The 27,818-nt window shown below is 39.3% G+C and overlaps 1 protein-coding gene across 1 annotated transcript in view; it reads left to right on the forward strand.

Annotated features, from left to right (window-relative positions):
* Positions 1–27,818, forward strand: part of DOCK4 (dedicator of cytokinesis 4) — a 480,421-nt gene that overhangs the window by 295,111 nt on the left and 157,492 nt on the right. Inside the window, exons 13-16 of the mRNA XM_027102161.1 lie at positions 4,146–4,271; positions 13,307–13,431; positions 14,237–14,399; positions 20,473–20,579. Of these exons, the coding sequence (XP_026957962.1) occupies positions 4,146–4,271; positions 13,307–13,431; positions 14,237–14,399; positions 20,473–20,579 (521 nt within the window). The remainder of the gene's footprint in view (positions 1–4,145; positions 4,272–13,306; positions 13,432–14,236; positions 14,400–20,472; positions 20,580–27,818) is intronic.

Raw genomic sequence — 27,818 nt, forward strand, 5'->3', positions numbered from 1 at the left:
GCTTGCCTTTTTTTATGTAAAAGTGCAGAATTTCATGAATTTCAAAAGAATCATCTTATAGAGTGAGTTAGCTCCGATTCCTAAGAAATTAGAGTTACCAAAAAATCAACCACATTTGGTTTAACAGATACCAAGCCTTTCTTTCCTGTAGTTCTGCTCCGTAAGCTGAGTTTAATCATGAAAAACTGTTTTGTGACTCTAGATTAATTAATGACTATGCCTCTGTTTAAAATTAGATATCAAATCTTTGTAATTGGGTCTTAAACATCTAGACTGATTTTTAAAAGTTTTGTTTCGTGATTGTTTCTTCTAATAAGAGGAACATTTCCCCCTTAGCCATTTCATTTTTGGGATTTATATTAACAGCCAGAAAAAAAATTGATTGTGGAACATTATTGATCTATTTTGTGAAATTAAAAATTTAACGTAATTTTTAGCTTATTGGTTGTCATAACTCCCAGTTTAAAAAAAAAAATCTTCCCTGCACTTTCAAATTCCCTCAATCAGTCATAATTTTTCCTTATTTTAATATTCCTATCATGCACTTAACCCTTGCTGCTTCATATTCTACTTACATGTGTGTGTCTTACTTTCATTATTGGATGATCAGCTTCTTTGGATCAGAGACCCTATTGTGTACACCCTTATTTCTCACCCTCCACCTTCCACTCAAACGGGAAGTTACTGCCTGGCCCAAAGTGGGCAGTTTGAATTGCGGAAGGAGTAAGTTAAAGTGTGCAGATAAAATTTTAGAAGTTGCTCCAGCCCCAGATGTAACAGGTAAGGCGAGGACAGTGAAGTATGACAAGAAAGAGAATAGGAAGAAAAATACTGCACTGTGAACATACCTTGTATCATAAGCTACACTCCTGAAAGGATAGGACTAAATCTCAGGTAATTGGAATGGGCGAATATTTGATAAGTCTCCCCTTTGTAGTGAAGAATAGTTTCTTTGTCTTCATATATTATTTGTTATTGTCTAGTGAGTCATTTAGCCAACCTGTTCATTTTAGTCGAGATATTTAAGAACCACTATAAAAACAGGATCAGGAGTTTCCCTGATGGAAAAATAAATAGTATTGCAGTGGCTCTTGGTGGGCTGGTCCCTGTAGATTCACTACTATGTCATGTTTCTTTGTCTTCCTGAAAGTACACCCCCTCTTTGATGCTTCTTTGTTAAGTGTTGTGGTTTTTTAATGGAAATTGAATTGATGATTTGGGAAGAGCCAAGTACATTGTGGTCAAGCCCTTGGCCCACTTGACCTTTCCAGTTCTTGATTCTCGGTGAGTTCTTCATTCTGAAGAAATTGGGTCACCTCAACAATACCTTCCCCTCCAAATTGATATCAGTAGGCCAGACAAATGAAATCATTATGCCTGGGGCTTTCATCTATATCTTTCTAAACCTTCAGATTGAAAACTACCATATCTTCTAACTGAATTTTAGAATGCATTCAACTGTTGAATGCCTAATTTTCCTTTTTCCCCTCTACTCTTTTGTCTGTTTTCCCCCTGTCACTTCCTCATTGCCTTCCCTTATCCATTAGCTGGCTCCTTTCTGTCTGTTGTCTTCTACTTGGGTCCTCTCTATCCTCTTGCCTTCTCTCATCTCAATGGCTCTGGCTATCTCGAGAACATTGATGCATTTCTTTGTTCATGCTTACATCTATCTGTCTTTCCACAAAACTTATTTTTTCTCTATTTCCTATCTTTAATTGTCTTTAGAATCCACATTGACTGAATGCCTTTCTTTTCTCATTGTCATATCCTCTGCGTTCAACTTATGTAAAAAATAAAATAAAATAAATCACTGATGGTTAAATGAATTCTGGCTCCAATAGAGCAAAACAAGAATTCTGGTCAATTTCCTTCCTCCAGTCTCTACCCTGAATAGCATGATCTCTTTGTTTTTTCATTACTGTTTAGTTTTTTTCTTACATTGTACATACCACATAAGGTTGCTAGTATCTCTGATCAGGTCCTTTGATGAGAAGTTCTAGTAAAATGATCTGTCCTTGCAAAACATCACAGGACCTCAAGAATTTTGTTTAGTGCTTGTGATTCTCTATGTGAAAGCATTGCTTATAGTGTCCTGGGGTACTAGAACAGTGTTCTACCCAGCAGGAGGGATGGTTATTATATACTGTGTCTGGCACACACTGCTATTCTACAGATATCAGCTTCTGCCGATGTTCATAATGATGATGACAGTGTGGGTGAGTGTTTTGAAGGCAAAAGGACAGAAGTAGGAGGAGAACAGAGACACCAGTAATGAGGTGGGGGTACCAGGAGAGCGTGAATCAGGAAGAAATAGCTGCTGGGACAGATGGATTATAACATGTGTTAGTTTATCTTCAGTCACCAGCCTCTGGGTTTTAAAAGGAACCAGTAGTACCACATCCAAGTTGTCCGCATCCAACCATCCAGATGACTCATTCTCCCCTGTTTCATTCCATGTGGCTATCAGAGGACTGACACTCCTCCACTCTATCACCCTCAGTCATCCATCTCGTGTGGGCTGGGGGCAGGGAGGGAGCTAAAGGATAGTTAGGTGAAAATAGGATGAAGATTTAATTAAAGTTCCTGAGTGCCTGCCAGATTTAATCTAATTCTCACAACTTTCTGACACCAGCATTCTATTAGATCCACACACCAGAGGACACAGTGATGCAGCCACATCCTGCCCTTCTTTTCTTATGTCATTGCCTTTTTGGGTATGCCTCATCTAGGTCAGAGTTGAACCCCAGGAAAGGCTCCATCTTCTTTCCGAACCTAGTACTTTTTTATAAAAACAAATTTTCCTGATGTTTTACCCACTCAATTGAAAAGCAAGCAAACAAACCAACAACACACTACTTTTGTTGTTGCTTGTTTCTTCATTTTACTGAAGACAAGTGAAAGGAAGATTCCAATCTAGATGCATGGCAAATGTCTTGCATTTCTGTTGCATCCCAGCATGATTGTTGCCATGCTTATGGTGTATGTTTGCAGATAACATTGTAGTGCTGTGCATTAGGAATTGGGAGTGACTACTTCCACAATTGTATGTATGTAACTGAGTGAAAAGGGTGATAAGTAATGATGTAGATGGAGGATCTTTGGAGTACAGATTTATCATTCTCTTGATCCACCATCCAAATTCATTTTAAAATTGAATTCAGGTTAATGATGATTGAAAGTTTTTAAAAAAATAAGTCACCTTTGACTGGTTTCATTTTCTATCACTAACGTAAGTGAGGGACTTTTTTTTTTTTGTCTTTTTTGTTTTAAAACAATAGAAGAGAAAAGGAACAGGGAATTAAAAGACTGAAAGAGAAACAGCATGTTGGAAATAGGCAAACATAAGTATTCAAAAAGATAGGGCATTAATTTTTTCCTATAGCTAGAGTTGGGAGAATAAGGTATGAAAAACGTATCATTCAATGTCCTCAGTATATCCCGCTGTGGTAATGTCAGTATAATTGGGGTAACAAAAAAATTTAATTTTACTATTTTACTGACTAAATTCCCTCTTGTTTATCAAAGTGGCCTGCATCCTGCTCAATTCTGCTCAGTAGAAAATAATGTGATTATGAGTTTCTACTGTATATAATATTAAGAATATAATGTTGGTTTTATTACAATCACCTTTCTTAAATTTTTTTTTAAAAATCTCTGAATATCCTTAAGATCCTTGAATTTTTATGTGTTTAGCTTTGTGTTCATGTTTATGACATTTGATTAGTAATTATTCACAGGCCTTATAGAGTTTTAAAGAAATTAGAACTCCCTTTTTAAGATCAATATCTTCCAGGGCTGGATAGCCCCTGCCATTTGCTAGGCTGAGGTTGGTGCAGGGGTGTTTCTGTCTGGCAGGGTGCTGGAGAAGCGGGTGATGGGACTGGAAGCCAGACTTCCTCTTCTTAGTGTTCTGTTCAGGTTTTTTTCTAGCTTCTTGGAACCTTCTTTGTAAGTGGAAAAACTCAGGTAGTCAAGTTGGAAAAGTGTTCTCTAGATGTTTGTCTTATAGATTCCATTAATTTTGTCTGAATATTAATCTTCAGTTTAAAACAATGATACCATAGATTTGGGCTTGTTGAAACAATTTCAGTTTCTGTTCATGCTGTTTCTGTCCTTTTTTTTAACTCTGGTCTCCTTTGTTTTAGGTTTAGCAGTTTCCCTACAACTCTTGCATGGAGACATTGAACAAATCAGAAGGGAATACTCATCAGTATTTTCTCATGGAGTATCCATCACCCGGAAGTTGGGTTTTTCTAATATTATTATGCCTGGTAAGTGACTTGGGATGCACTACATGATGAAATATGGCTACTTTGTCTGCTTTTGACGCTTGAGAAATTTTTCAAATTGTCAGCTTCAAAGAGTTCAAATGGGCCATGCTTAAGAATAAAATGAGATATTTAATTCCTTTTTAAAAAAACTTTACATTTTTATTATATTAGGGTGGATAACTTGTGGGGGTCATGGTTGCATTTCATTATGGCCATAATAGGAAAACTGAAGTTGAATACAGAAAATATTTTACCCTCTGGTGGGAAGTGTTATTGAAGTCACTTAGGGGAAATCCTTACAGGTTTTGGCAAGAATGGTTATTAAGCAATGGTTAGCCTTTTTTGGAGGCTTTTTCCACCAGAGATATGTGTGTATGTGTGTATATAAATAAGCAGCCATATGCAGACGCTATATGTATTTCTATACATCTCCTCTTTCTATTTGTATATATAAATCAGATCTATATTAGCAACCAAAAGAGACTCCAAAAAAGTGTTTGTTTCTGAGTGGAAATGGTAGAAGTTAAGGAGATTCACACCAACAAAGTAAATGCCAAGTAAGTCTTTCTCAGGGCTCTACATCCTACTTTCCACAACCAAGAAAAAAAAATAGACCAAATAGTCTCAAATTGTCGACAGTATTTTTAGAAATGAGATCCTTTAAATCACTGTTTAAATCCCATGTGTAAAAAGCAAGCAATGGAAGTTGCATCTGACAGGCCTCTGGCGCAGTTATGAGACTGATGGTAGGACTGTTGTCCATAAAGACCTAACATGATGCAGAAACTGACTGGCATTGACTGTCGCGGCATTTTGTGATCTCCTGACGGAAATGCATTCATGCAGGAAAGCCTAAGAGAACAGCCTGGAAAGTTTCCTGAGGTGGCCTGACCTAGCTTAGGGACCCAGTCTGCCTGAGCATCTTCTGTTAACTATTGTCGAAAATGACTGTTTACAGCACTGTTTACTTGGTGGCATGTTATTCAGTGGCTCTTGCAACCATTCATTATTTCCTTCAGTTGCTATAAATAGCTGGTATTTCCTCTTTAACAAAAAAGAAAAAAATTTCATCCCACTGGGAAGCAAATTGATGGGTAAATCTAATATAAAAAGCATATTTTGGAACAGAATGCAGCCAGCTGCTAAAAGAATTCCTCAGCTTGGTCTCTGAGCCGCATCATTGAGAAATGGAAAAATATTAAGCAACGTGACACTTCACTGGCTGAATAATTGTCTGGGGTGTGCTGTGCTCATGCAGCTCTTGTCTGGCTTTAATGATGAAAATGAGCTTTCTGTGGAATAAGTTTCACTTCTGTCCCTTTCTTATACCACGTTATGGCGAGGTTCATGCTGACCAGGGAATCAATCCTCCTAGACACATGTCTGCAGTGCCCAAGACTGCAAGAGATTTTTTTTAAAGCACTTTCTTCTTTTTGTTCTCTCATTTTTTCTTCTTTGGCTTTTGAGTCTTTCAAATTAGATGGAGAAGGGAAGGATGTGTGTATTAACTTAAACAGCTGAAAGCAACTTTACAACTCAATGGAATATTTTACATTGGCAAACATAACAGCCATTGTTTTGTTTTCCTTTGTTATTTTTTAGAATTTTGACTTGTCAGTTAATTCTCACTGGTGGCTCTGATGAAAACTTGAGCTGAGTTTTCAATAAGAAAATATATGTGAACAGCATTTCTGATCCCAGTGTTATATTGACAGTCTGCTAGGATGATGGGGTTTTTTGTTTGTTTTCCTTTTGTTTTTCTAGACTTGTCCTTCAGAGTTAGTATTGTGAATTGGGGTCAGGATGGGTGAAGCACGTGTTTATACCTACAGGACCTTCATTAACTTAGTTACTGCCTTTCTGCAGAATGAATTATCTGTGGTCCTGACACTAACAGGAACGTACACAAAACTCTTCTTGAGGATCACAGAATGTCATCAATGCCAAACTCTATTTGGGATGGGAAAACCGTGTAAACAGAGATTCTCCCCTTGGTCTGGCTTTTGCATGGGCTAGTCTCGGGAATGTCACCTGGTATAAGGAGACTACCTGCCCATGTGCTTTCGGCCTGTCATGAAGTCCTCTGAACCCTTCCTGTTGCTAAGGGTCAGTCATTCATCACTTTATTTCTTAGAGTACCCAGTTTCCAAAGAAGAAAAGTTACCCTCTGTGAAGCTCCATCACTGCCACCTACGAACCAAATAACTCTACAGAAAGTTCCATGGTCTGGCCTCTGAGCCCATGAGAGGGAGGGCAGTGAAAATGTTTCAGTCAATGCTCTCCAGTTGAAATACAGTGCGAGACACAAATGTAATTTTAACTTTTCTAGTAACCATTTAAAAAAAAGTAGGAAGAAAGAGATGAAATTAATTTTAACAATATATTTTATTTAACCCAATGCATCCAAAATATCGTTTTAATAGGTAATCCATATAAAAAATTCATAATGAGTTATGTTACACTATTTCAACCTAAGTCTTTGAAGGCTGGTAACTACTATACATTACAGCACATCTCTTTCCAGCCAAGTCACATTTCAAGGACTCAGGTGCCACATGTGGCAGTCGTTATGGAATTGGACAGCCAAGCTTTAAATGTCTTAACAGACTGTACAAAGCAGAGCTCGAGCCGTTGCTGAATATCAGGAAGGACTAAGTTTCCATCCACCAGACGCTTTGGAACAAAGCTGGCTGATGTGTCAGGAATGTCATGGGAGGTGAGGCGGTGTCCTCCTCCCACCCTAAGGGTCCATTCTTATTGAGTTTATGCTTCTTTCTAGGCAATCATCATGGTCTCCCTACTTTATCTTCCCTACCTGTACCCTCTCTCCTGGAGACTTGTTGTCACATATCAACTGGTAAAACTATCCCTCTTTGTTAAGGAACACCTAATTAATACCTTCCATTGCATTCACTTTTAATACATCTTGGCAGTTCCTAATCCTAAAAAGAATTAAGGAAAAGTGGTGGACTGATAGGGGAGGGAAGGGTTGAGATTTGGAGGCTAGAGGCTCACACTGAAAGCGATGAACAGAGCCTATGTTTCAAATGGTTGCCAGCAGTAGTAGCTGTGATAGTGATTTCCAGATTTGTTTAAGTTTATTTTACAAGTATTTTCCAGAGTAAGCCTCCTTTTCCTTTGGTCTTTAGGCAATAGTTCAAATAAGTCAAATTTCTATTTGGTTAAAGTTGACTAGATAGTGATTAGTGATAGACTGGGGTAAGAAGAATGTTGTAGAGATGTTTGCCTCCCATTTAAGAAGATATATAATTTTATTCTTTTAAATATATATATTATTATTATTTACCACTTACTGATAGAGACATGTACATCACCAGATGGAATTGCCTCAAATAATCCTTCTTTTGGAGAAAGCAAGTGGGACCCTGCTTTATTTGATGTTCCCTAAAAATATATCGTAAATCTAACCAAAGCTCACCACGCCCCAGTCCAAGTCACTGGACCTCCATATCATATAGGTGCAACTACTCTGCTTAGATCTGAACCCCTGATCATGTCACCAAGGAGTGGTGGTCTTTCACTCAAGGAATGCCACAGTGACCAAAGAGAGGGGGAGGCGTGTCACCCTGAGGTTGGATCCCAGCCCCAGATCACATTGGGGAAGAGGCTGCTGCCCCCAGATTATGAAGCTTACATGCCCCACTTGCCCAAGGGTGTAGGGTTTCCCCAACAGACACTACCAGAAATGCATGCGTTGTCCTAGAGTACGAAGGGCAGCCCATCCCTGCTCCTGTCTTTGTGCACCACTGTCTGGAAAGTCCTTCATGGCTGCTGTTGTATCATTTGCCATTGCTTGCTTGATAGTCATAAACAGAAATTAAAAAGCTACCCCCTCGAAAGTTTAACATCGCAGAGTATTCTTTTAAAATAAAGCAAAACAAAAACGAGAACAGATATGTTTTACTGAAGTGTACTCTATGTGAGAAATCCAAGGTTAATTTTTCATCCCATGCATAAGTTTTCCCTGTGTGTGGTCTGCCTTGATTTCCTGTTACTTGTGAATCTTGCCCCTATCCCTTACCCTGCCCCTCCCCCCTCCACCGCTGCCCTGAAGGTATCCTGAAGTAGTAGAAGCCTAGGTGTGAATGGCATATTATATTAGTTTCCTATGGCTACTGTAACAAATCGTCACAAATGGGGTGGCTTAAAACAATGCAAATGTACTATTTTACCGTTCCGGAGATGAGAAGTTTGCATGAGTCTCACTGGGCTAATATCAGGGTGTCAGCAGGGCTGCATTTCTTCTGATGCATTCTCTAAAGGAGAATGCATTTTCTTGTCTTTGCCAGCTTCTGGAGACTCCCTGTACTCTTTGGCTTATGGCCCAACATCATTCAACCTCTGCTTCTCTCATCATATCCTCTTCTCTGACACTGACCTTCTGCCTCCCTCTTATAAGGACCTTTGTAATTATATTGAGTCCACCCTGATAATCAAAGAAAATCTCCCCATCTCAAGATTGTCAGCTTAATCACATCTGCGAAGTCCCTTTTGCCGTGTAAAGTAATCTATTCACAGGTTCCCAGGATTAGGACCTGGACATCTTTGGGGAGGTAACGGGGTGCCTGCTACACACATGAAGGGCCATCCAGCTCAACCATGTGTCCAATGCATGAATGTCCTCCTGAGGTCCCTGAGGATGGTTTTCCGGCTTGTACTTGAGTATTAATAATGGCCAAGATCACACCATCACATCTTACATCTTCTCTCAAAATGACCTCTTTCATGTTGAACTCGTCTCCCTCTACCTTCTATCCATTGGGTTGAGTTTCTCTGCTTGTAACCTCAACATTTTAAAATTCAGTTAACTCTCGTCTCCCTCATCTCTCCTCTGATGTGTCCCTTCTCCATATCATTTATGATCTGGATGATACCGTTTCTGTCTGTCTCTGTCCTAGAAATGAAATCAGTGCTTCATAATTGGTCTGACCAATCAGGGTGGGACTGTTACCTTCCTTGCTCAAGGCACTAGTCTTTTGGAGACAAAGGCTGAATTGCACTAGCTTATTTGATGGATGTTCTCATCCTATTGAATTACATTTTCATGGCTAAAGCAGAGATACGGATAGTACATTGGGCATGATTCTTAATCTCTATAGTTTAGTTTCCTCATCTGTAAAATGGAAAAATAGGGCCTTTCTATAAGGTTAATATGAGGATTTAATGAGATATTCTACTTGTAGCACTTGGCTATAAGTACCTGACTACTGTCTATCTGCTACTATCTACTACTGAACATCATCATCATCATCATCATCATCTAAGTTCACAAAAACCCGGAGTCTTTTATGTATGTTCTTTTGTTTTTAAGAAGGACAGGAACTTTTCTTTTCCAGTTCCAAAAATAACAGCAAATATCTAGCACAGAAAAGGCACTGGACTAGCCCCTGTGGCTGGGGACAGTGGTTTACTTGACGTGATGAGCATGTCCTCTATGCCTTTATCCAGTTCATTCATAGGACAGAATCAAGGATCAGGTTTTCAGCTACTGATAAAAACCTCTTGCCTGTTGAGGTCAAGCCATAAATTAACCCCATTTGATTGTAGTCACTGAACTCTTTTTGAGTTTGTTCCTATTGCTGTGGCCTTATCTCTATCTCGTCTACAGTGATGTTTTGAGAAACCTTCACATGTGTAAAGGCTTCCCAGTCAGTGGGCCTGTGAAACAGAGAGAAGTGTCAAGCACATCAAATTTACAGAGCAATAAATTTAAGATGTGCAAGGTATTAATAAACATTGTCAGGCAAGTAGCTTTTCACGATTGGTGCTATGACTCCATTTCATACTTAGTTTATGATTTCTCTCCTAATTACCCAAGGTGCTTTCTTAACACCATTTGGGCTTATTAGTTTTCTTCAGAGCCAACCTCAAGTGTATTGACTTTAATTAGCACTTGTTTCAACTTCATCCTTCTGCATATTTTGGCAAAACGTGGCACCTTGCAGTATTAGAACATAGCAAGCTGCAGATTCCTGGGGGGACACAGGCAGAATGGCATTCAGGAGAAATGTTCTTGTCATGTATTCTCTTTTCAAAGAAATCTTATTTTAGTCTAAAAGTTTTGCAAAAGATAAAGAGGGTTACCGGGACAGGGACGGTGACAGTTAAAGAACAGAAAACTAAAACATATGTATAAGGTGTTTTAATTTATGAGTGTGTTACAGTCCAGAACTTCTTTTGTAAGTCACAGAAACAGCAAGCATGACATAATAGTCTCAGCCCTCCTACTGCCTCTCCCGTCCCTACCTCTCTGCCTTTACCCCTTCCCCACTTTCATAACACAGAAACTTGAGGCCCCAACGTTTATCTTACCCTGTCTAGACTAATGTCACAGAGAATAGATGGTAGCAGAGAAAGACTTGAATCCAGATCTCCTTATTCCAGTCTTCCTGTGACCCTACCTTTTTTTAGGCTTATTTGAATTCAGAAGAGAGAGAAGAATCCAGCAAAGTTATAAGCTAAACCAGCTCTAGGGGTCCATTTGGGAAGCAAAGGCCATTTTTAACTTTGGTCCCTTTGGAACACACCATAGCTTCCACAGATGTCTCATCCTCTTAATGAGGGCCTCTCTCACGTGACACCCCCTCTCCTCCATTCAACACCCCGTCTCCTCTTACTTTTATCCATGGTACGTAGCATTATTCAGTGTGCTCTGTGTTTTACTTCTTTGTTCAAGACCTACTCCTACTAGAATCCCTCCACAGGGAAGCCATTTTTGCTTTGTTCACTGCTGAATGTACTGGGACTAGAATAATATCTGGCACATAGTAGGTGCTCACGGTATATTTGCTGAATGAATACACGAAGAAAGAATTTCCTGGCACTGGCAGTATGTTACTGTCCCCCCACCCCTGTTCTTCTGTAGGGCCAGCCTGCACACAGAGGGGGGGAGACAGGTTGCCTTGCAAACCTCCCTCACCACCCCCGCTCCCCACCTCCCGTCTTTGCTTAAGTCAGAGTTGCCGGTCCTTCCAACAGCTGAGAGTTGGAAGTCCCCCTCCCAAGAAACACTTCCTCTCCATTTTGCGTGACAGTTAATCCCCATGTAGCTTGGACAAGCTAATCACTCATTACGAGAAATTTCTAAGGTAAAAACTCCTGTAGCTGTACTTCCCATTAATCAGTGTGTGTTTTATAGTCTGTGTGTAAGCACGGCCACTCATCATGTGTCACCTCCTCCAAGAAGCAAAGGAATTTTACTACTGTTAACTAACATCCTTTGCTCTGAAGTACCTTGATTTTTGTGTTGTGTTTTTACCTGCCAAGTCTGTTCGCGGGAAAACTATTGTCAAGAATTTCCTCTCGGATTGTTGAAATAGCACGTGTGCAGACCATTAGCGTTGCAGACCTGTTTTGAGTTGAAATTGATGGCTTCAGAGGACAAAGTTTGTGAGCTTATTTATTCTATAATGTAATTGTTAAAATTGAGAATGTGTGTTGTGTATGTATGAATACATATATATAAAATGATAACTTTATAGTAATTAGATGAACTGGGTTATAAAAAACTAGAAAACTTGTAAAATTTACTGGACCATTTTCTCTTAAAATTTTTTTTTAATGGATATGGTTAAAACAAAAAACCTTCAAAGCATACACAAATAATTTTACACGTGTTGAAATACGTTGCTTTTCTCCTGGAATTCCAAGTTCATTGCCTTTCCAGGTTGATTTGTATGAGTTGTGTGAGAGTACTGGGAAATTCATAAGACAGAGACCACTGTATTAGTTGTTTCCACTAATGTATTCCTTATATACTCTTTGTAAAGGGTGGGTGAGACGTCATCCCTTTTAGAACTTATTCAGTTTCTCTCTTTTATGGCCCATCTGTTTCCTGTTCCACCAAAGTCATTTGCAAATGATGTTCTCATTAAAAGTTGGTCTTTATGAAGGAAGGTGACCAGGCACACCTGTATTCCTCCATGTTTTTGAAAGCTAGGGTACTTTCTTAGAAACACTTTGGTCAGGAAGTTTGAGAAATTTCCCAGGTGTGGGCATATTTGTATGGTTATTGTTCCTTCTGGTGATTTACTTTCTTAAGGAGAGATTTTTTATTAGCAAAAACATATATCGCGTTTGGGCCTTCAAATGTTTGAAAGCTATGTTAAGTAAATTCAACCTTGGCCAACCTCACCAACATTTACCTTCAAAAACTTTCTAGCCACACTCGGTTTACTTACTTCTCATGTCCGTATCCACTCACTGCTTACCCCTAATTTAATTCTTACAGGAGAGATCAAAGCGTGCTGCCGAGCGTGTTTGCCTCACGCTGCTAGCTGGCATTATATTCTGTTTTTTTCTTGCAGGAATAAGAAAGGGGGGCAAGATGAAAAAGCATTCAAGTTTATAAATAGCTAATGGAGAAACAAAAATAGATGATATATGTGTACATAGACTATGTCAGTTTGAATCCAGGGCCCTTCTCATTTGTTTTATAGCTTGATGGCAAGAAATATTAAGCCAAGTGTGTCTGTATGACTGACTTATTCTACATCTGTTCATAAACACTACTCTGGATTCTTCCAGTAGTGAGGTCATTTCATCCACGAATTTTGGGAAAGATTTAAATTGTAACTGTACCCTTTGCAGTCCGATCATTTTCTTCCACTTAGGTATTTCTTCTTCTCTAAATGCTGTGACTATAACGTATTAAGACTAGTTTCTTTGAGCCACCCCTGCTAGGCTGTCATTTTGTAATCGCACCTCATAAATGAAATGAGGGAAATATTGAAAAATGGTGAAATTTGACAACACCTTCCTACCCAGGCCCAGTACTGTCCTCCTAAATGTGCATCTTCAGTATTGCTAACTCAGACTAGCAGAAGCTGGCCTTTGCTTTTCTTGGATGTTGGTAGTAAGGGTGGGGACCTTTTTATAAAAGTATAAATATTGTATATTTTACTTTTATATGTATGCTATAACACTATTTTTATGAACTGAAGTTTTTCTTGATAGAGTACTTTATTACACTTTTTACTATATATAACATGGTTTCAATTTTCCTCTCCTACTAGGTGAAATGCGGAATGATTTATACATCACTATAGAAAGGGGAGAGTTTGAGAAAGGAGGAAAGAGTGTGGCCAGAAATGTGGAAGTTACGATGTTCATTGTAGAGAGTAGCGGCCAGACCTTGAAGGTACGTTAATGCTGGATTCTTTTTGGTAAAACAATTCCACATCCTTGCTTTGGGTTCATCTTTAATGCGATCAGCTAATTTCTGATTTGCATTATTTCCAATCTTATTTTTCTTTTCCACCCCTGTGTAGTTTTTTCTTAAAGTATGAAAATGCCTTTTAGAAAAGAAAGTAGAAAAAAAAAAAAAAAAGGCTTTTACAGTGTGTTTGTGTCAGCAATGTCCTCCTAACAGCTATTCCTTAAATGCAGCATTTTTATGCCATTTCATTTTTCCCCTTTCATCTGTCATAGTTTTGAAGATGCATACTTTTGCTTTTGGCAATTGGTAAAACAAAGCAAAAATCATAGATCATCCTATGTATTTTCATTTTAACCAAAATAGGGCATGAGGATTAAGCTCTTACTAATTGGGGTTATAATATCAGGTTCCTTTATGGAAGAAGTGTTTCATGTGAGCCCGGGGCTTAGTGAGTTTTACAAGAAGGCACAGAACAGGTTTTTGGCTGTAGCAGGTTGAGAATTTTATCATGTCGTTGACTCCAAATTGGGCACACAGTTGCCCATCTCACTCATGTCACTGAGGTCCACCCTTAGCCGAGTAGACCCTGGGAGACCAGCCTCAGGATGAAACAGACACAGCCTGTCAGCAGAAGCAAGTGTAGAAACAGGCCCGTAAAGAACTGAGGAGATAATTTCACCTGAAATGCTATTTGGGGAGCAGGCAGATACAGCAGAGCAATTGCTCTGCTCCTCCCCACATCATCTTGAAATGAAGCTGTCTTTAACCTGCATATTTCCTTTATTAGGATTTTATCTCCTTTGGCTCTGGAGAGCCACCAGCTAGCGAGTACCACTCCTTTGTGCTTTATCATAACAACAGTCCCAGGTGGTCTGAGCTACTGAAACTTCCTATCCCTGTGGATAAATTCAGGGGAGCGCACATCCGCTTCGAGTTCCGGCATTGTTCCAGTAAGTGTCTGGCAGGATTGTCTCCATGGCTTTGTTGTGCTGGGTAGTCTGCTAACTGAGCTGAAACAACAGTGTGGGCTAATCTGTAGAAAGTGTGTGACAAACCAGAGACCTGCACAAGAGAGAAACGAAGGTGAGTGAACTCCTGGGAAGTGAACGGGCTCACTTCTCGAAGAACCAATAACCTCTGTGGAAACATAGATGCAAGAGGGGAAGGAAACAGAATACCTATGGAAATCTACAGGGTTCTTCTTAAGTTGGTCACTTTCATAAAACCCAGTCCATCACTCTCACAGTCTGGAAAGACTAGATAGAAAGAGAAGATGCAGCAGTAAAGACCTGACTGGCTCAGGTGGTTTTAGGCAGTCCTGACCCATCTGCTGTCTCTCCAGCCAAGAGCTGATCCAGCTCTCAGACAACTCAGGGGAACCCTCGGGGACTTTCCTAGGCATGTGAAGTCACTAGAAAAGCCTCTGATTGGCTCCAATTCATATTGATTTGCATATATCTACATCACCATGCATCCTCAAACAGTATTCAAATGAGGATCAAGTAATGTCAACTCAAACAGGTCTTAGAGATGATGTGAAGTAATTTTCCCATTTTATAGATCTAAAAAACCCAAGACGTACAGACGTTACAGGATTTATTCATGTGGACATTACTTATCCATAAAGTTATCATTTCCTGTTGTCTCTATTTTAATTCTTTTGCATTCATTACCACCCTCTGAAGCCCCCACTCCCTGCCTCCACCAGCCCCCAGTCTAGGGATATTCTGGTTTTCCCTGTGACCCAGAAGTGTGCACTTCTGGTAGTGTACATTGTGACCAGAGAAGGTTCTGGTGAATCTTGCTTCAAGAGCAGTATAATAATCAAGAGAGGGACTTCCCTGGTGGCACAGTGGTTAAGAATCCACCTGCCAATGCAGGGGACGTGGGTTCGAGCCCTGGTCTGGGAAGATCCCATATGCCGTGGAGCAACTAAGCCTGTGCGCCACAACTACTGAAGCCCGCACGCCTAGAGCCCATGCTCCACAACAAGAGAAGCCACTGCAATGAGAAACCCACGCACTGCAACAAAGAGTAGCCCCCTCTTGCTGCAACTAGAGAAAGCCCATGTGCAGCAACAAAGACCCAACACAGCCATAAATAAATAAATAAATAGATAGATAGGTAAATAAATAAATAAAATCAAGAGATAGAGAAGAACCACATTATTGGGGAAGCAGCAGGCTCCTCTCCAGTCTGAAAGGAATGGAGGCATTGCCAGTAGATATGTGCCTGTTACATCGCCTGAGTGCTGTGTAACTCGCCCAAGATTCAGGGAGAGGAGAAGGACTTTGTCTTGTTGTTGGGACTTTGGAATATTTTGGAATTAGCTCAGAAGCTCCACAAGTTATGCTTTTGTGGATGTTTCAGAATATAGGGAGATGGCTAGCAGGGTCTTACCATTCTTCCAAATTCCTGGAAGAGTTTCATGGGTAGGATTTAAAGTGAGAAAAAATAAAGGACTTTCCATGGTGCCACACCATTCCTTCCACCAATCTTTGTTATAAATTCTCACTTGGGCCTAAGATGAGCTTTGAGCTTTAAGGAAGAAGAAGAGGAAAATAAAAGTGAAATGGGAGAAAAAGGAGGAAGAACATTTGGAGAAAGTTACTATAACTCAGAACTTGGAAACTGGACTAAAGGTGATTTTCAGTAGAACCTGTTAGATCTCTGCCATCTTGTCCTTGTACTTCAAACCTTGTCCACAGGGTTTTGTTTTGTTTTGTTTTTAATGTTTGTTGTTAAAATTCAGAAGAAACAGCAACATGTAAAGAAGAAAGAAAGTCCCTACAAACAATCAGTGTAGTCATTTTATCACATGAACTTCCAAGTGTTCTTTGTGTGTACATGTATTTATTTTAAAATATTTGTTCATGAAACAAATATTTATTAAATACCTGCTGTATGTCAACCATTTTACTGGGCGTTGGAAATACGTCAGTGAACACAACAAAATACCTCCTCTCATAGATCTTTCACTCTAAAGAGGGAAGACAGACAACACTTGAGCAAATAAATCTATAATATATCGAGTAGGGTTAAATACAGTGAAGAAGACTAAACTGGAGTCAGGTGCTGGAACGCAGTGGTGCTATGTTGCTGTTTTACATAGGGCAGTCAGGATAGAGCTCTCTGATAAAGAGGTGTGTCAACAACAACATAAAAGAAGTGAAGGTGTGAGCCTTTGGGTATCTGGGGAAAAAATATTTCAGGCATATAGAACCGTAAGTATAAAACACTTGAGGTTGAAACATGGTTGGCATGAAACATGGTTGGCACTGTCAAGGAATAACAAGGAGGCCAGAATGAGCACGTGAGAGAGTTTGGAGGTGAGAACCAGAGAGGTAGCAGGGGAGCCAGATCCCCTGTTGTCTTTTAGGTCATGGGAAGGACTTTGGACTTTATTTGGAGTGAGAAGAGGCATTAGAGGCTTTAGTTTGGAGATAAGTCTGGCTGCTACATGGATAATAGATTGTAGGTGGGCCAGATGGGAACAGGCCATTTAGGGGGCTTATGCAGTCCTCAAAGTAAGAGATTTAAATGGTTTGATTCTTGTCTACAGATTTATTGACAGATTGGATGTGAAAGAAGGAGAAAATTCAAGGTTGACCCCAAGATTTTGGCCTCATTATGAAGTGGTCATTTAATGAAGTGGGGAAGACAACAGGAAGAATCTGTTTGGAGAGCAAAAATCAAACATTCCATTTTAAATATGTTAAGGCTGAGAAGTCTATTAGACGTTCACTGTATCAAGTAGGCAGTTGAATGAGATCCAAGCTGAAGACTTACACTTGACAATGAGAACATATAGTTCAGTGGTGTGCTGTAAATATTTAACCAGCACTCAGGGTGATGGAGAGGGGAGGGGAAGCCCTAAATTATAGCATTTGCTGATTCCATGGGGTAAATACTCCCACCATGGTCAATTTCAAGCTGCCAACATGACGCCACTGATCTTGGAGTTGGGGAAAGATGTACACTGCCAGCTCTTGTGAGCCAGTACAGGCCAGCTCCAGCACATCACAGATGTCGAAGATTTTCAAAGCCATGAGACTGGTGAGATGTCTAAGTAAGTTTAGATAGCAAGGGAAGTCCAAGGATGGATCCCTGGGGCACTGACACCTTTAGATTTGGGGAGAATGTAAAGTAGCCATTATGTGGATTAAGAAGGAATAGCCAGTGAGGTTGAAGGAGAATCGAGGAAGAATAGAATCCAGGAGACTAAATGAAGAAAGTTTTTCAAGAGGGAATTGATCAGATGTGTCAGGTGCCAGTGATAAATAAGATAAGGACAGAGAAATTATCACCTGATTTGGCATCATGGAGGTCACTGAACCTGACAAGTTGTTCTAGTAGATTTGTGCTGTTGAAAGCCTGGCTGGAGTGAGTCAAAGAATAAGCTGGAGAAAAGGAAGGGCAGGCAGTGAGTATAGACAAATCTTTTGAGAAACTTTGCTATAAAGAATACAGGTGAGCAGAGAAATGGGATAGTAGCTATAAAAAAAAGTGGGTCACCAGAAATTGGTTTTTTGGTGGTGTTCTTTTTTAAGATGCAGCATTTAAAGCATGTTTGTTAGAGAGAAATCATTCAGTAGAGAGGAGAAACTGATGTAGAAGAGTGGGGACAGCTGTAGGAGCAGTGTCCTTGAGTTGGGGAAGGAGCAGGGGACCCGGTGCGCAAGGTTAAGAATTCGCCTTGGGTAAGAGCAGTTTAGACCTAGTACAGGAAGACAGATGCAGGTGGGTAATAGGTGGATGCTAGGGCATGTGGGAATTCTCTCTACATGAGCTGAAAGTAAGGGAAGTGTCGAGGTATTGGAGGCTTGAGAGGAGAGGAGACTGGATGAAATTATTGTCTGGAAAAGTAGAAGAGTGAGTTTATTAGGTAAATGTAGGAAGTTTGCCTATCCTGGGGTGCTTCTGTGGTTAGTGCACATTAATTAAACTTAGATTAGTGTAGGCATGGAATGAGCCACAAATTGGATTTTACAAGGGTGCAGTGTTATTAGTGGAAGTGTGGAGGGGGGAGGGGTTGAGGGTATTTTCAAGGAAGTGATTAGAATGATGGACCACAGAAATGGGAAGTTGGAGTGGAGGGGATGGAGGGATGGGTCAATAAACTGGGGGTCCCAGGGGGCAGAATTGTTGGAGTTGAGGTACAAGAAAGAATGAATTGAAAAGTTAGGAGGTAGAATCCATGAACTCAGGGTTTTTATTAGTAAAAGGGGATCGTGTTATGCATATTATACATAACAGTCCATTCAGTTTATTAATCCTGATCTAATAGCTCAGGACAAAAGGCCATGCACTTCAAACTTTGTTTGGTATTTATTTTTATTTTATAGCAGAAGGCAAATTGGGGGAAACTGTTGCTTTGTTCCTTATCTTTGCTAATTTTATGCATCTTGGATTCTTTTTATCTTTCTGAATTGAATACCAAAAACCACACCAAAATGACAGTCAAATCAACTTAGAAAATTATTTGTAAATAAGTCTTCCCTAAATCATAAGTTCCATACCCAGCATGCTCATTGACATAGAAATCTCTTCCCAGAGATCTTTGCTGTGACTTTTGTTTAACTTTAAAGAGTACTGATATTTCCCCAGTTTACCTCTGGGGTTGAAATCAGTGATTTAAAAAGAAGAACCGTTGCTATAATCACATTTTCAGGGATGTCCTCGTGCTAGGGGCCTAAGCTAGCCAGCCAGAATTACTACTCTCTGTGCAGGGTTCCATGTCCCTGTGGTTAAATGCCAGAAGCAGCGTGTTTGTTGCTAGAGCCTCTTGTCTAATCCTCAGGATCACCATATCTGACACCTCTAGTGAGGGTCTTACTGCATCCCAAAGCTGGACTTCTCTATCAAGTATAACCTCTACTTACGCACTTGTGTGGGAGAGAATAACTGTCCAGCCCATAATGGCTGCCAGCCCTGCAACTCTTCCCTACACGTCTAAATACAAGGAGAGGGTCCAGTTGAACAAACCAGGTTCTTTCCATGCTTTCTCCATTCTTGGAGAAAAGGAAGGTGTGTGGAAAGAACTGCAGTGGTACTGAAGAGATCTAGAACAGGTTACCTGACATTGTAAGATCTCAATTTCCTTCTCTATAAACAATTGCCAATGACCCTTGACATTTCTAGCTGTTGTAATTCACAATTAGGCCTCTGAAAACCTCATTGCCTCATTTCTGACTTCCAGAATACTACTGCAGTAAGCTCTTATCAAACTATAGAATGCTGTTTATGTCTTTCAGCATGCCTTATTCCAAGGAGGTGGCTTCCGTAGGGCTCTGTGTTTGCACATGTGGCTGTAGGGAGAGTTCTGTCATGGACCAAAGCAGAGCTGAGAGCCTCCCTTTCCAGGAGGAGTAAGCAAAATATTGCATTTCACATTCATTCATTCACTCGTTCATTTGTTTACTGTACATTTACTGAGAACCTACTATGTTCTTGGCATTCTTTGAGAGACCAAGCGTAGAATAACTTAATTAGACAAGAATCCTGCCCTCCATGGTGCTTATGTTCAGGAGTGGAGGGTAGGTTGTGAGGAGAAGAAACAGGAAATCCACAAATTAAAAAAAAAAACAAAAAAACACCATAATTTCAGATAGTGAATCCCATGAAGCAAATTAGTCAAGGAGTGTAACTTGCAGATTATAAGGCAGGAATATGGGGTTAGAGGGTGGCTACTGTACATAGAGGTCCCATCATAAAAGCTGCTCTTCATTGTGTAAAAGGAGCTGGCGTGTGTGTGTGTGTCGGGGGGTATATTTCTTGATGATCACGCATCGTCACAGTCTATGTATCTGAACACAGTTGTATAAGCATACACTTAAATAATTGACTGATTTTCACAGGGAATTATACTCAGTATCTTGTAATAACCTATAAGGGAAAAGAATCTGAAAAAAAATATATATATATGACAATCACTTTGCCGTACACCTGAAACTAACACAACATTGTAAATCAACTATACTTCAATTAATTCAAAAAAATTGACTAATTTTTTTTCCCCTACAGCAAAGGAGAAAGGAGAGAAGAAGTTGTTTGGCTTCTCCTTTGTCCCCCTGATGCAGGAAGATGGTAGGACTCTTCCAGATGGCACTCACGAGCTCATTGTGCATAAGGTAACGTCAGTCAGATGCTGGGGGCAGCTGTGAAAAACAGGGCTGAATTATTAGCTCACTGTCTTATCCTCACTGTGGAAAAGAGAAAAAAATGACTGCAAAGATACTCTTCTGGAAGATTGCTGACAGGGAGAGTGACTTTTGAGAATATTGTCTCTATACTCTGTCATATTCTAACACCTATTTTAAAGATGATTTATTTTTTCATCTTAATTGAAGTGTAGGTATTTGGGTAAGTCTATAGGGTGACATTAAAGTCCTTTCTCTTGCTGTGATAGGATTAGATAAACCTTACAAATAAATTTTTAAATACTCCCAATACCTGCTTTCTTATCTGAAGATCTGTATACCCCCAGAAGCAAATTAAGCAAGGTCAGCTTTACATTTTTCTTGTCTGCTGCTCTCGCTAAGCAAGCAGAGAAATGGCTGTTCTTTGTCATGACAACTTTAGTGGTTGTTACTTTCTATTTTTTGCATCAAGAATTGTCATTAAAAGCATTTGGAATAAAGGATAGTGTAGGAGGCAACAAAAAGAAAACTCACAAAACAAGAGATCCTTAGAAGTTATCGGAGAATACCAGTAATAATGAAGTATAGAATAAAAACACTAGCAACTATGAAAGAGAGAATTAAAGTACATGATCTTCTCCAAAATATTTCTCCTTTGCGTTTCTCTGTTTCTGTAAGCACATGCTATTCCAAGCTCTTGTCAGCTCTCACCTGGGCTAACTAGTCCTGCCGACCTGCACCTTATCTCCCTCTAGTCCTTTTTCCAGCCAGCCAGGGCGACCCATCTAAGGTGCAGATCTCACCAGGCCCCTTTCTGATATAAACCCACTGAAAAGCTCCCCATTGCCAAGAGGGAAAATTGCAGGCTTTTAGCATGTGTCAGGCTGCCTCTTCCCTATTGCTTCACCTCTCAGCACTTCCGGTCGTCTACCTAATGCCATAGCCACATCAGCTCTTTCTGGTTCCTCACCTCCTGCCTGCTGGTTCCCCCTGCTCCACCTGGCACTCCTGGCACACCTGCCGCCCCCTGTCTCCCCGCAGCTGACACTTCCTCATCCACAGAGGCGCACCTTGGCCAGAACCTTTATTCAGGAGAATGGTCCCCACGCCGCAGCCCCCTGCTCCCTGGATTTCCAGCTGGCTAAGTGCGCTCCCATGAGTTCCCTGGATATCTGCACACACCTCTTACCATTGTCCTCATTACATTGTCCCATGATTGTCTGGTGATCCCTTGACTTAACTCTGGTAGATATATGAGCCCTTCGGGAGCAACAGCTGTGTCAGAGGGGTTCTGGCATGCGGCAGATGCGCGGTGAAGATATACTGAATGAATGAAGGAGATTACAAACAAAAACTTTCTTTACCTTTGGATTATTCTAGTAAAATCAGTGTCCCTGCACAACACACCTGGCAGTTTTTGTTTGTGTATGTATATGTATGTGTATATTTCTTGAATCGTTTATTTTCTAATTGTTTGTTCAACACATTGACTACAAACCGCAGGGCAGGCCCTCTTCTAGTGACTGGGAATATAGTGGCAAACAAAACAGTTAAAGTCCCTCCATTGCTGACACGTACATGCTCTAGACTTCAAAAGTGGCTTAAAGGAGCTCACAGTGTTAAAATACAAAGAAAAAATATTTTAAAGCAGAGTAACCACTAAAGCAAACAGAGGAGCTAAATGCACTAGACACCTGAGAATCTAAAATAATCACCTTTAGGTCTGAGGCCTCTTTATGTGATATGGGTAACATGACAGCCAATGTCTTCAGCTACAGTTTTCCAAAAGACATTAATGGTACTTGATATGAATGTTTGTGATCTTGCCTCTGCATACCATTAAATCTTCACACAGAAAAGGCAAGAGCTAAGGTTATCATTAGCTTCCTAATAATATTTAGAAGAATAAATCACTTCTTTATGGCATTTCACCATGTGGGCTCTCTCACCTGTGGGTCAGAGGGTGTTTTTTGGGCAGGTGCTAAGTTTCCAGTCAAGTTCAGGTTGACTTCCTCTAAACTGGTATGAATAACACCAAGATTCTTACTTGCTAATTAGAGATACCCATATACTTAAAATGCCAGGAGGACAAGTAGCAGAGCTTCCTTCTCCATGTGAGCATTTAGGAGTCCAACTGGTATTGATTCCCAGACAATCATTCTACTCCGTTACCAGGGGCCATTTTTCTCAGAAGTAGAGCTTTGAATCATCTCAAGCCCTTCCACAAATTTTCACTGAATACTCAGAATTACAATCCATAAAGCATTATGAAAATTTATTTGAGCGTCAACAATTTAAACGGCAGGTTCCCAATGATCTTTCTCCATCACAAAGGAGGCTGAGGATGGTATCTGTAGATCATCTAATTTGAGGCAGACCTACATTCTGTAGATCCATCAGGAAGCATTAGCTCCACAGAAAAACCCTAAGTAGCTGAGTTGTCTTATGATTAGGGTTATTGTTGCTTAAAGAGGTATGGAATACCTGCCAAGCATAACATCTTACGTTTTTCGTTTAGTTGATGCCATGGTTTTCTTTTTCATAGCACTGAGCCAAGAAGTTCAGTTTCAGCTTAAGGCCACTTGCAGGTTATGATTATAAACCCATATTATGAGCATAATGCTTACCCTTCCTCTGCCATGGAAGGAAGGAGCACAGCCTCCTGATGATTGCAGCCTGGAATTTATTAATTAAAGAAAAATTGAACGAAAAAAACAAAGTTAGGAAGACGAGTGGATTTCAAATTACTGGGTAAAAAATATAGCCCATCTAATAAGTGGTGTTGAGATGACCACAGTGCGTGTTAGAGGGAAAAATAAAGAGCTGGATCATTACCTTGCTTCTTATACCAAAGCAATTTCCAGATTATATGTAAAAAATAAATCTGTAAGAGCCTACATACTATGAGTGAACATTTTTAGAAAGTTTAGGTAAAGAGGGCCTTTCTAGCTCGGTGCTTTGTGACCGCCTGGAGGGGTGGGATAGGGAGGGTGGGAGGGAGGGAGACGCAAGCGGGAAGAGATATGGGAATATATGTATATATATAACTGATTCATTTTGTTGTGAAGCTGAAACTAACATACCATTGTAAAGCAATTATACTCCAATAAAGATGTTTAAAAAAAAAAAAAAAAGAGGGCCTTTCTAATGATGCCTCTCAAATGTTACAAATCAGGTACAAAAAAATGTGTAACTTTGTCTAAATAAAGTTTAAAACCTTTTTATTGATAAAATCATCATAATCAAGGCTAAAAGACACATGATAAACTGAAACATGGTTGCAACACAGCTTACCAAGGGGGACTATTCCCAGTTTACCAGAAGTTATCACAAATAAGTTAAAAAAAAAAGAAAAAATTTGCTAAATGTTACAAACAAGCTATTCAAAAATAATAAACGCAAGAATATAAGATAAATATATGAATAATCAAAGAAATGTAAGTTAAATAAAGAATGGGAAATCTTTTGGCCTATTAGGTTGGTAAAGACTTTTAAAACTGAGAATTGGCAAAGAAGGTTAAAGGGAAACGAACACTCTCTTGCATTCATAGAGGGAAATGTGAATAGTATTGTCTTTCTGTAGGACAGTTTGGCAATACAATATTTTAAATGTGTATATCCTTTGGCTCAGCCATTCCACATCTTGGTATTTATTGGGAGAAGATAATCAGATAAGGTAAGCAAACATGATTCAACGATGATCAATACAGATTCCTTAAAATATGGAAAAACTTGAAAGTAAACTAAATTACCAATAACATAGGTCTGGTTAGATACATGAGTTAGTTATATCCATATAATGAATGAAATACTACATAGTTATTGAAATAATGTCTAGTGGAAATTTTTATGTGCATAGAAAAATGTTTATAATATATTGATAAACAGCATTTTATATATGCATACATTTAGTGTAAGACCATTTTTATAAAATTATTTAACTGCATGTCCACATGTATATGTGTGCATAGCAATGCTTGGAAGGATGTCCTAAAATATTAACAACGACTTTATTTTTACATTTCTTTCTTTTTTTTTTCTTCCTTTTCAGTGGTTCACACAAAAGTTTTCTCTTTTTTTTTTTTTTACATCTTTATTGGAGTATAATTACTTTACAATGGTGTTAGTTTCTGCTGTATAACAAAGTGAATCAGCTGTACATATACATACATCCCCATATCTCCTCCTCTTGCATCTCCCTCCCAGCCTCCCTATCCCACCCCTCTAGGTGGACACAAAGCACCGAGCTGATCTCCCTGTGCTATACAGCTGCTTCCCACTAGCTATCTATTTTACATTTGGTAGTGTATATATGTCCATACCACTCTCTCACTTCATCCCAGCTTACCCTTCCTCCTCCACGTGTCCTCAAGTCCAATTCTATGTCTGCATCTTTATTCCTGTCCTGCCCCTAGGTTCTTCAGAACGTTTTTTTTGTTTGTTTTTTTTTTTAGATTCCATATATATGTGTTACCATACAGTATTTGTTTTTCTCTTTCTGACTTACTTCACTCTGTATGGCAGTCTATAGGTCCATCCACCTCTTTGCAAATAACTCAATTTCATTTCTTTTTATGGCAGAGTAATATTCTATTGTATATATGTGCCACATCTTCTTTATCCATTCATCTGTTGATGGACAATTATGTTGCTTCCATGTCCTGGCTATTGTAAATAGAGCTGCAATGAAGATTGTGGTACATGACTCTTTTTGAATTATGGTTTTCTCAGGGTATAGGCCCAGTAGTGGGATTGCTGGGTCGTATGGTAGCTCTGTTTTTAGTTTTTTAAGGAACCTCCATACTGTTCTCCATAGTGGCTGTATGAGTTTACATTCCCACCAACAGAGCAAGAGGGTTCCCTTTTCTCCACACCCTCTCCCGCATTTATTGTTTATAGATTTTTTGATGATGGCCATTCTGACTGGTGTGAGGTGATACCTCATTGTAGTTTTGATTTGCATTTCCCTAATGATTAGTGATGTTGAGCATACATTCATGTGTTTCTTGGCAATCTGTATATCTTCTTTGGAGAAATGTCTATTTAGGTTTTCTGCCCGTTTCTGGACTGGATTGTTTGTTTTTTTGATATTGAGCTGCATGAGCTGCTAGTATATTTTGGAGATTAATCCTTTGTCAGTTGCTTCATTTGCAAATATTTTCTTCCATTCTGAGGGTTGTCTTTTCATCTTATTTATGGTTTCCTTTGCTGTGCAAAAACTTTAAAATTTCATTAGGTTCCATTTGTTTATTTTTGTTTTTATTTCCATTTCTCTAGGAGGTGGATCAAAAAGGATCTTGCTGTGATTGATGTCATACAGTGTTCTGCCTGTGTTTTCCTCTAAGAGTTTGATAGTGTCTGGCCTTACATTTAGGTCTTTAATCCATTTTGAGTTTTTTTGTGTGTATGATGTTAGGGAGTGTTCTAATTTCATTCTTTTACATGTAGCTGTCCAGTTTTCCCAGCACCACTTATTGAAGAGGCTGTCTTTTCTTCATTGTATATTCTTGCCTCCTTTATCAAAGATAAGGTGACTATGTGTGTGTGAGTTTATCTCTGGGCTTTCTATCCTGTTCCACTGATCTATATTTCTGTTTCTGTGCTGGTACCATACTGTCTTGTTTACTGTAGCTTTATAGTATAGTCTGAAGTCAGGGAGCCTGATTCCTCCAGCTCCGTTTTTCTTTCTCAAGATTGCTTTGGCTATTCGGGGTCTTGTGTTTCCATACAAATTGTGCAGTTTTTTTGTTCTAGTTGTGTGAAAAATGCCAGTGGTAGTTTGATAGGGATTGCATTGAATCTGTAGATTGCTTTGGGTAGTATAGTCATTTTCACAGTGTTGATTCTTCCAATCCAAGAACATGGTATATCTCTCCATCTGTTTCTATCATCTTTAATTTCTTTCATCAGTGTCTTATAGTTTTCTGCATAGAGGTCTTTTGTCTTTTTAGGAAGGTTTATTCCTAGGTATTTTATTCTTTTTGTTGCAATGGTAAATGAGAGTGTTTCCTTAATTTCTCTTTCAGATTTTTCATCATTAGTGTATAGGAGTGCAAGAGATTGCTGTGCATTAATTTTGTATTCTGCTACTTTACCAAATTCATTGATTAGCTCTAGTAGTTTTCTGGTAGCATCTTTAGGGTTCTCTATGTATAGTATCATGTCATCTGCAAACAGTGACAGTTTACTTCCTTTCTGATTTGGATTCCTTTTATCTCTTTTTCTACTCTGACTGCTGTGGTTAAAACTTCCAAAACTATGTTGAATAATAGTGGTGAGAGTGGGCAAGGGCAACCTTGTCTTGTTCCTGATCTTAGTGGAAATGGTTTCAGTTTTTCACCATTGAGAATGATATTGGCTGTGGGTTTGTCATATATGGTCTTTATTATGTTAAGGAAAGTTCCCTCTGTGCCTACTTTCTGGAGGGTTTTTATCATAAATGGGTATTGAATTTTGTCAAAAGCTTTTTCTGCATCTATTGAGATGATCATATGGTTTTTCTCCTTCAATTTGTTAATATGGTGTATCACATTGATTGATTTGCATATATTGAAGAATCCTTGCATTCCTGGGATAAACCCTACTTGATCATAGTGTATGATCCTTTTAATGAGCTGTTGGATTCTGTTTGCTAGTATTTTGTTGAGGGTTTTTGCATCTATGCTCATCAGTGATATTGGCCGATAGTTTTCTTTGTTTGTGACATCTTTGTCTGGTTTTGGTATCAGGGTGATGATGGCCTCATAGAATGAGTTTGGAAGTGTTCCTACCTCTGCTATATTTTTGAAGAGTTTGAGAAGAATAGGTGTTAGCTCTTCTCTAAATGTTTGATAGAATTTGCCTGTGAAGCTATCTGGTCCTGGGCTTTTGTTTGTTGGAAGATTTTTAATCACAGTTTCAATTTCAGTGCTTGTGATTGGTCTGTTTATATTTTCTATATCTTCCTGGTTCAGTGTCAGAAGGTTGTGCTTTTCTAAGAATTTGTCCATTTTCTTGGCATAGAGTTGCTTGTAGTAATCTCTCATGTCTTTTGTATTTCTGTGGTGTCAGTTGTTACTTCTCCTTTTTCCTTTCCAATTCTGTTGATTTGAGTCTTGTCCCTTATTTTCTTGATGAGTCTGGCTAGGGGTTTATCAATTTTGTTTATCTTCTCAAAGAACCAGCTTTTGGTTTTATTGATCTATGCTATTGTTTCCTTCATTTCTTTTTCATTTATTTCTGATGTGATCT

This window comes from Aethalodelphis obliquidens, unplaced genomic scaffold (genome assembly GCF_003676395.1).
Source record: "Aethalodelphis obliquidens isolate GAN/ISIS:26980383/991018 unplaced genomic scaffold, ASM367639v1 scaffold5, whole genome shotgun sequence".
Classification (NCBI taxonomy): Eukaryota; Metazoa; Chordata; class Mammalia; order Artiodactyla; family Delphinidae; genus Aethalodelphis; species Aethalodelphis obliquidens.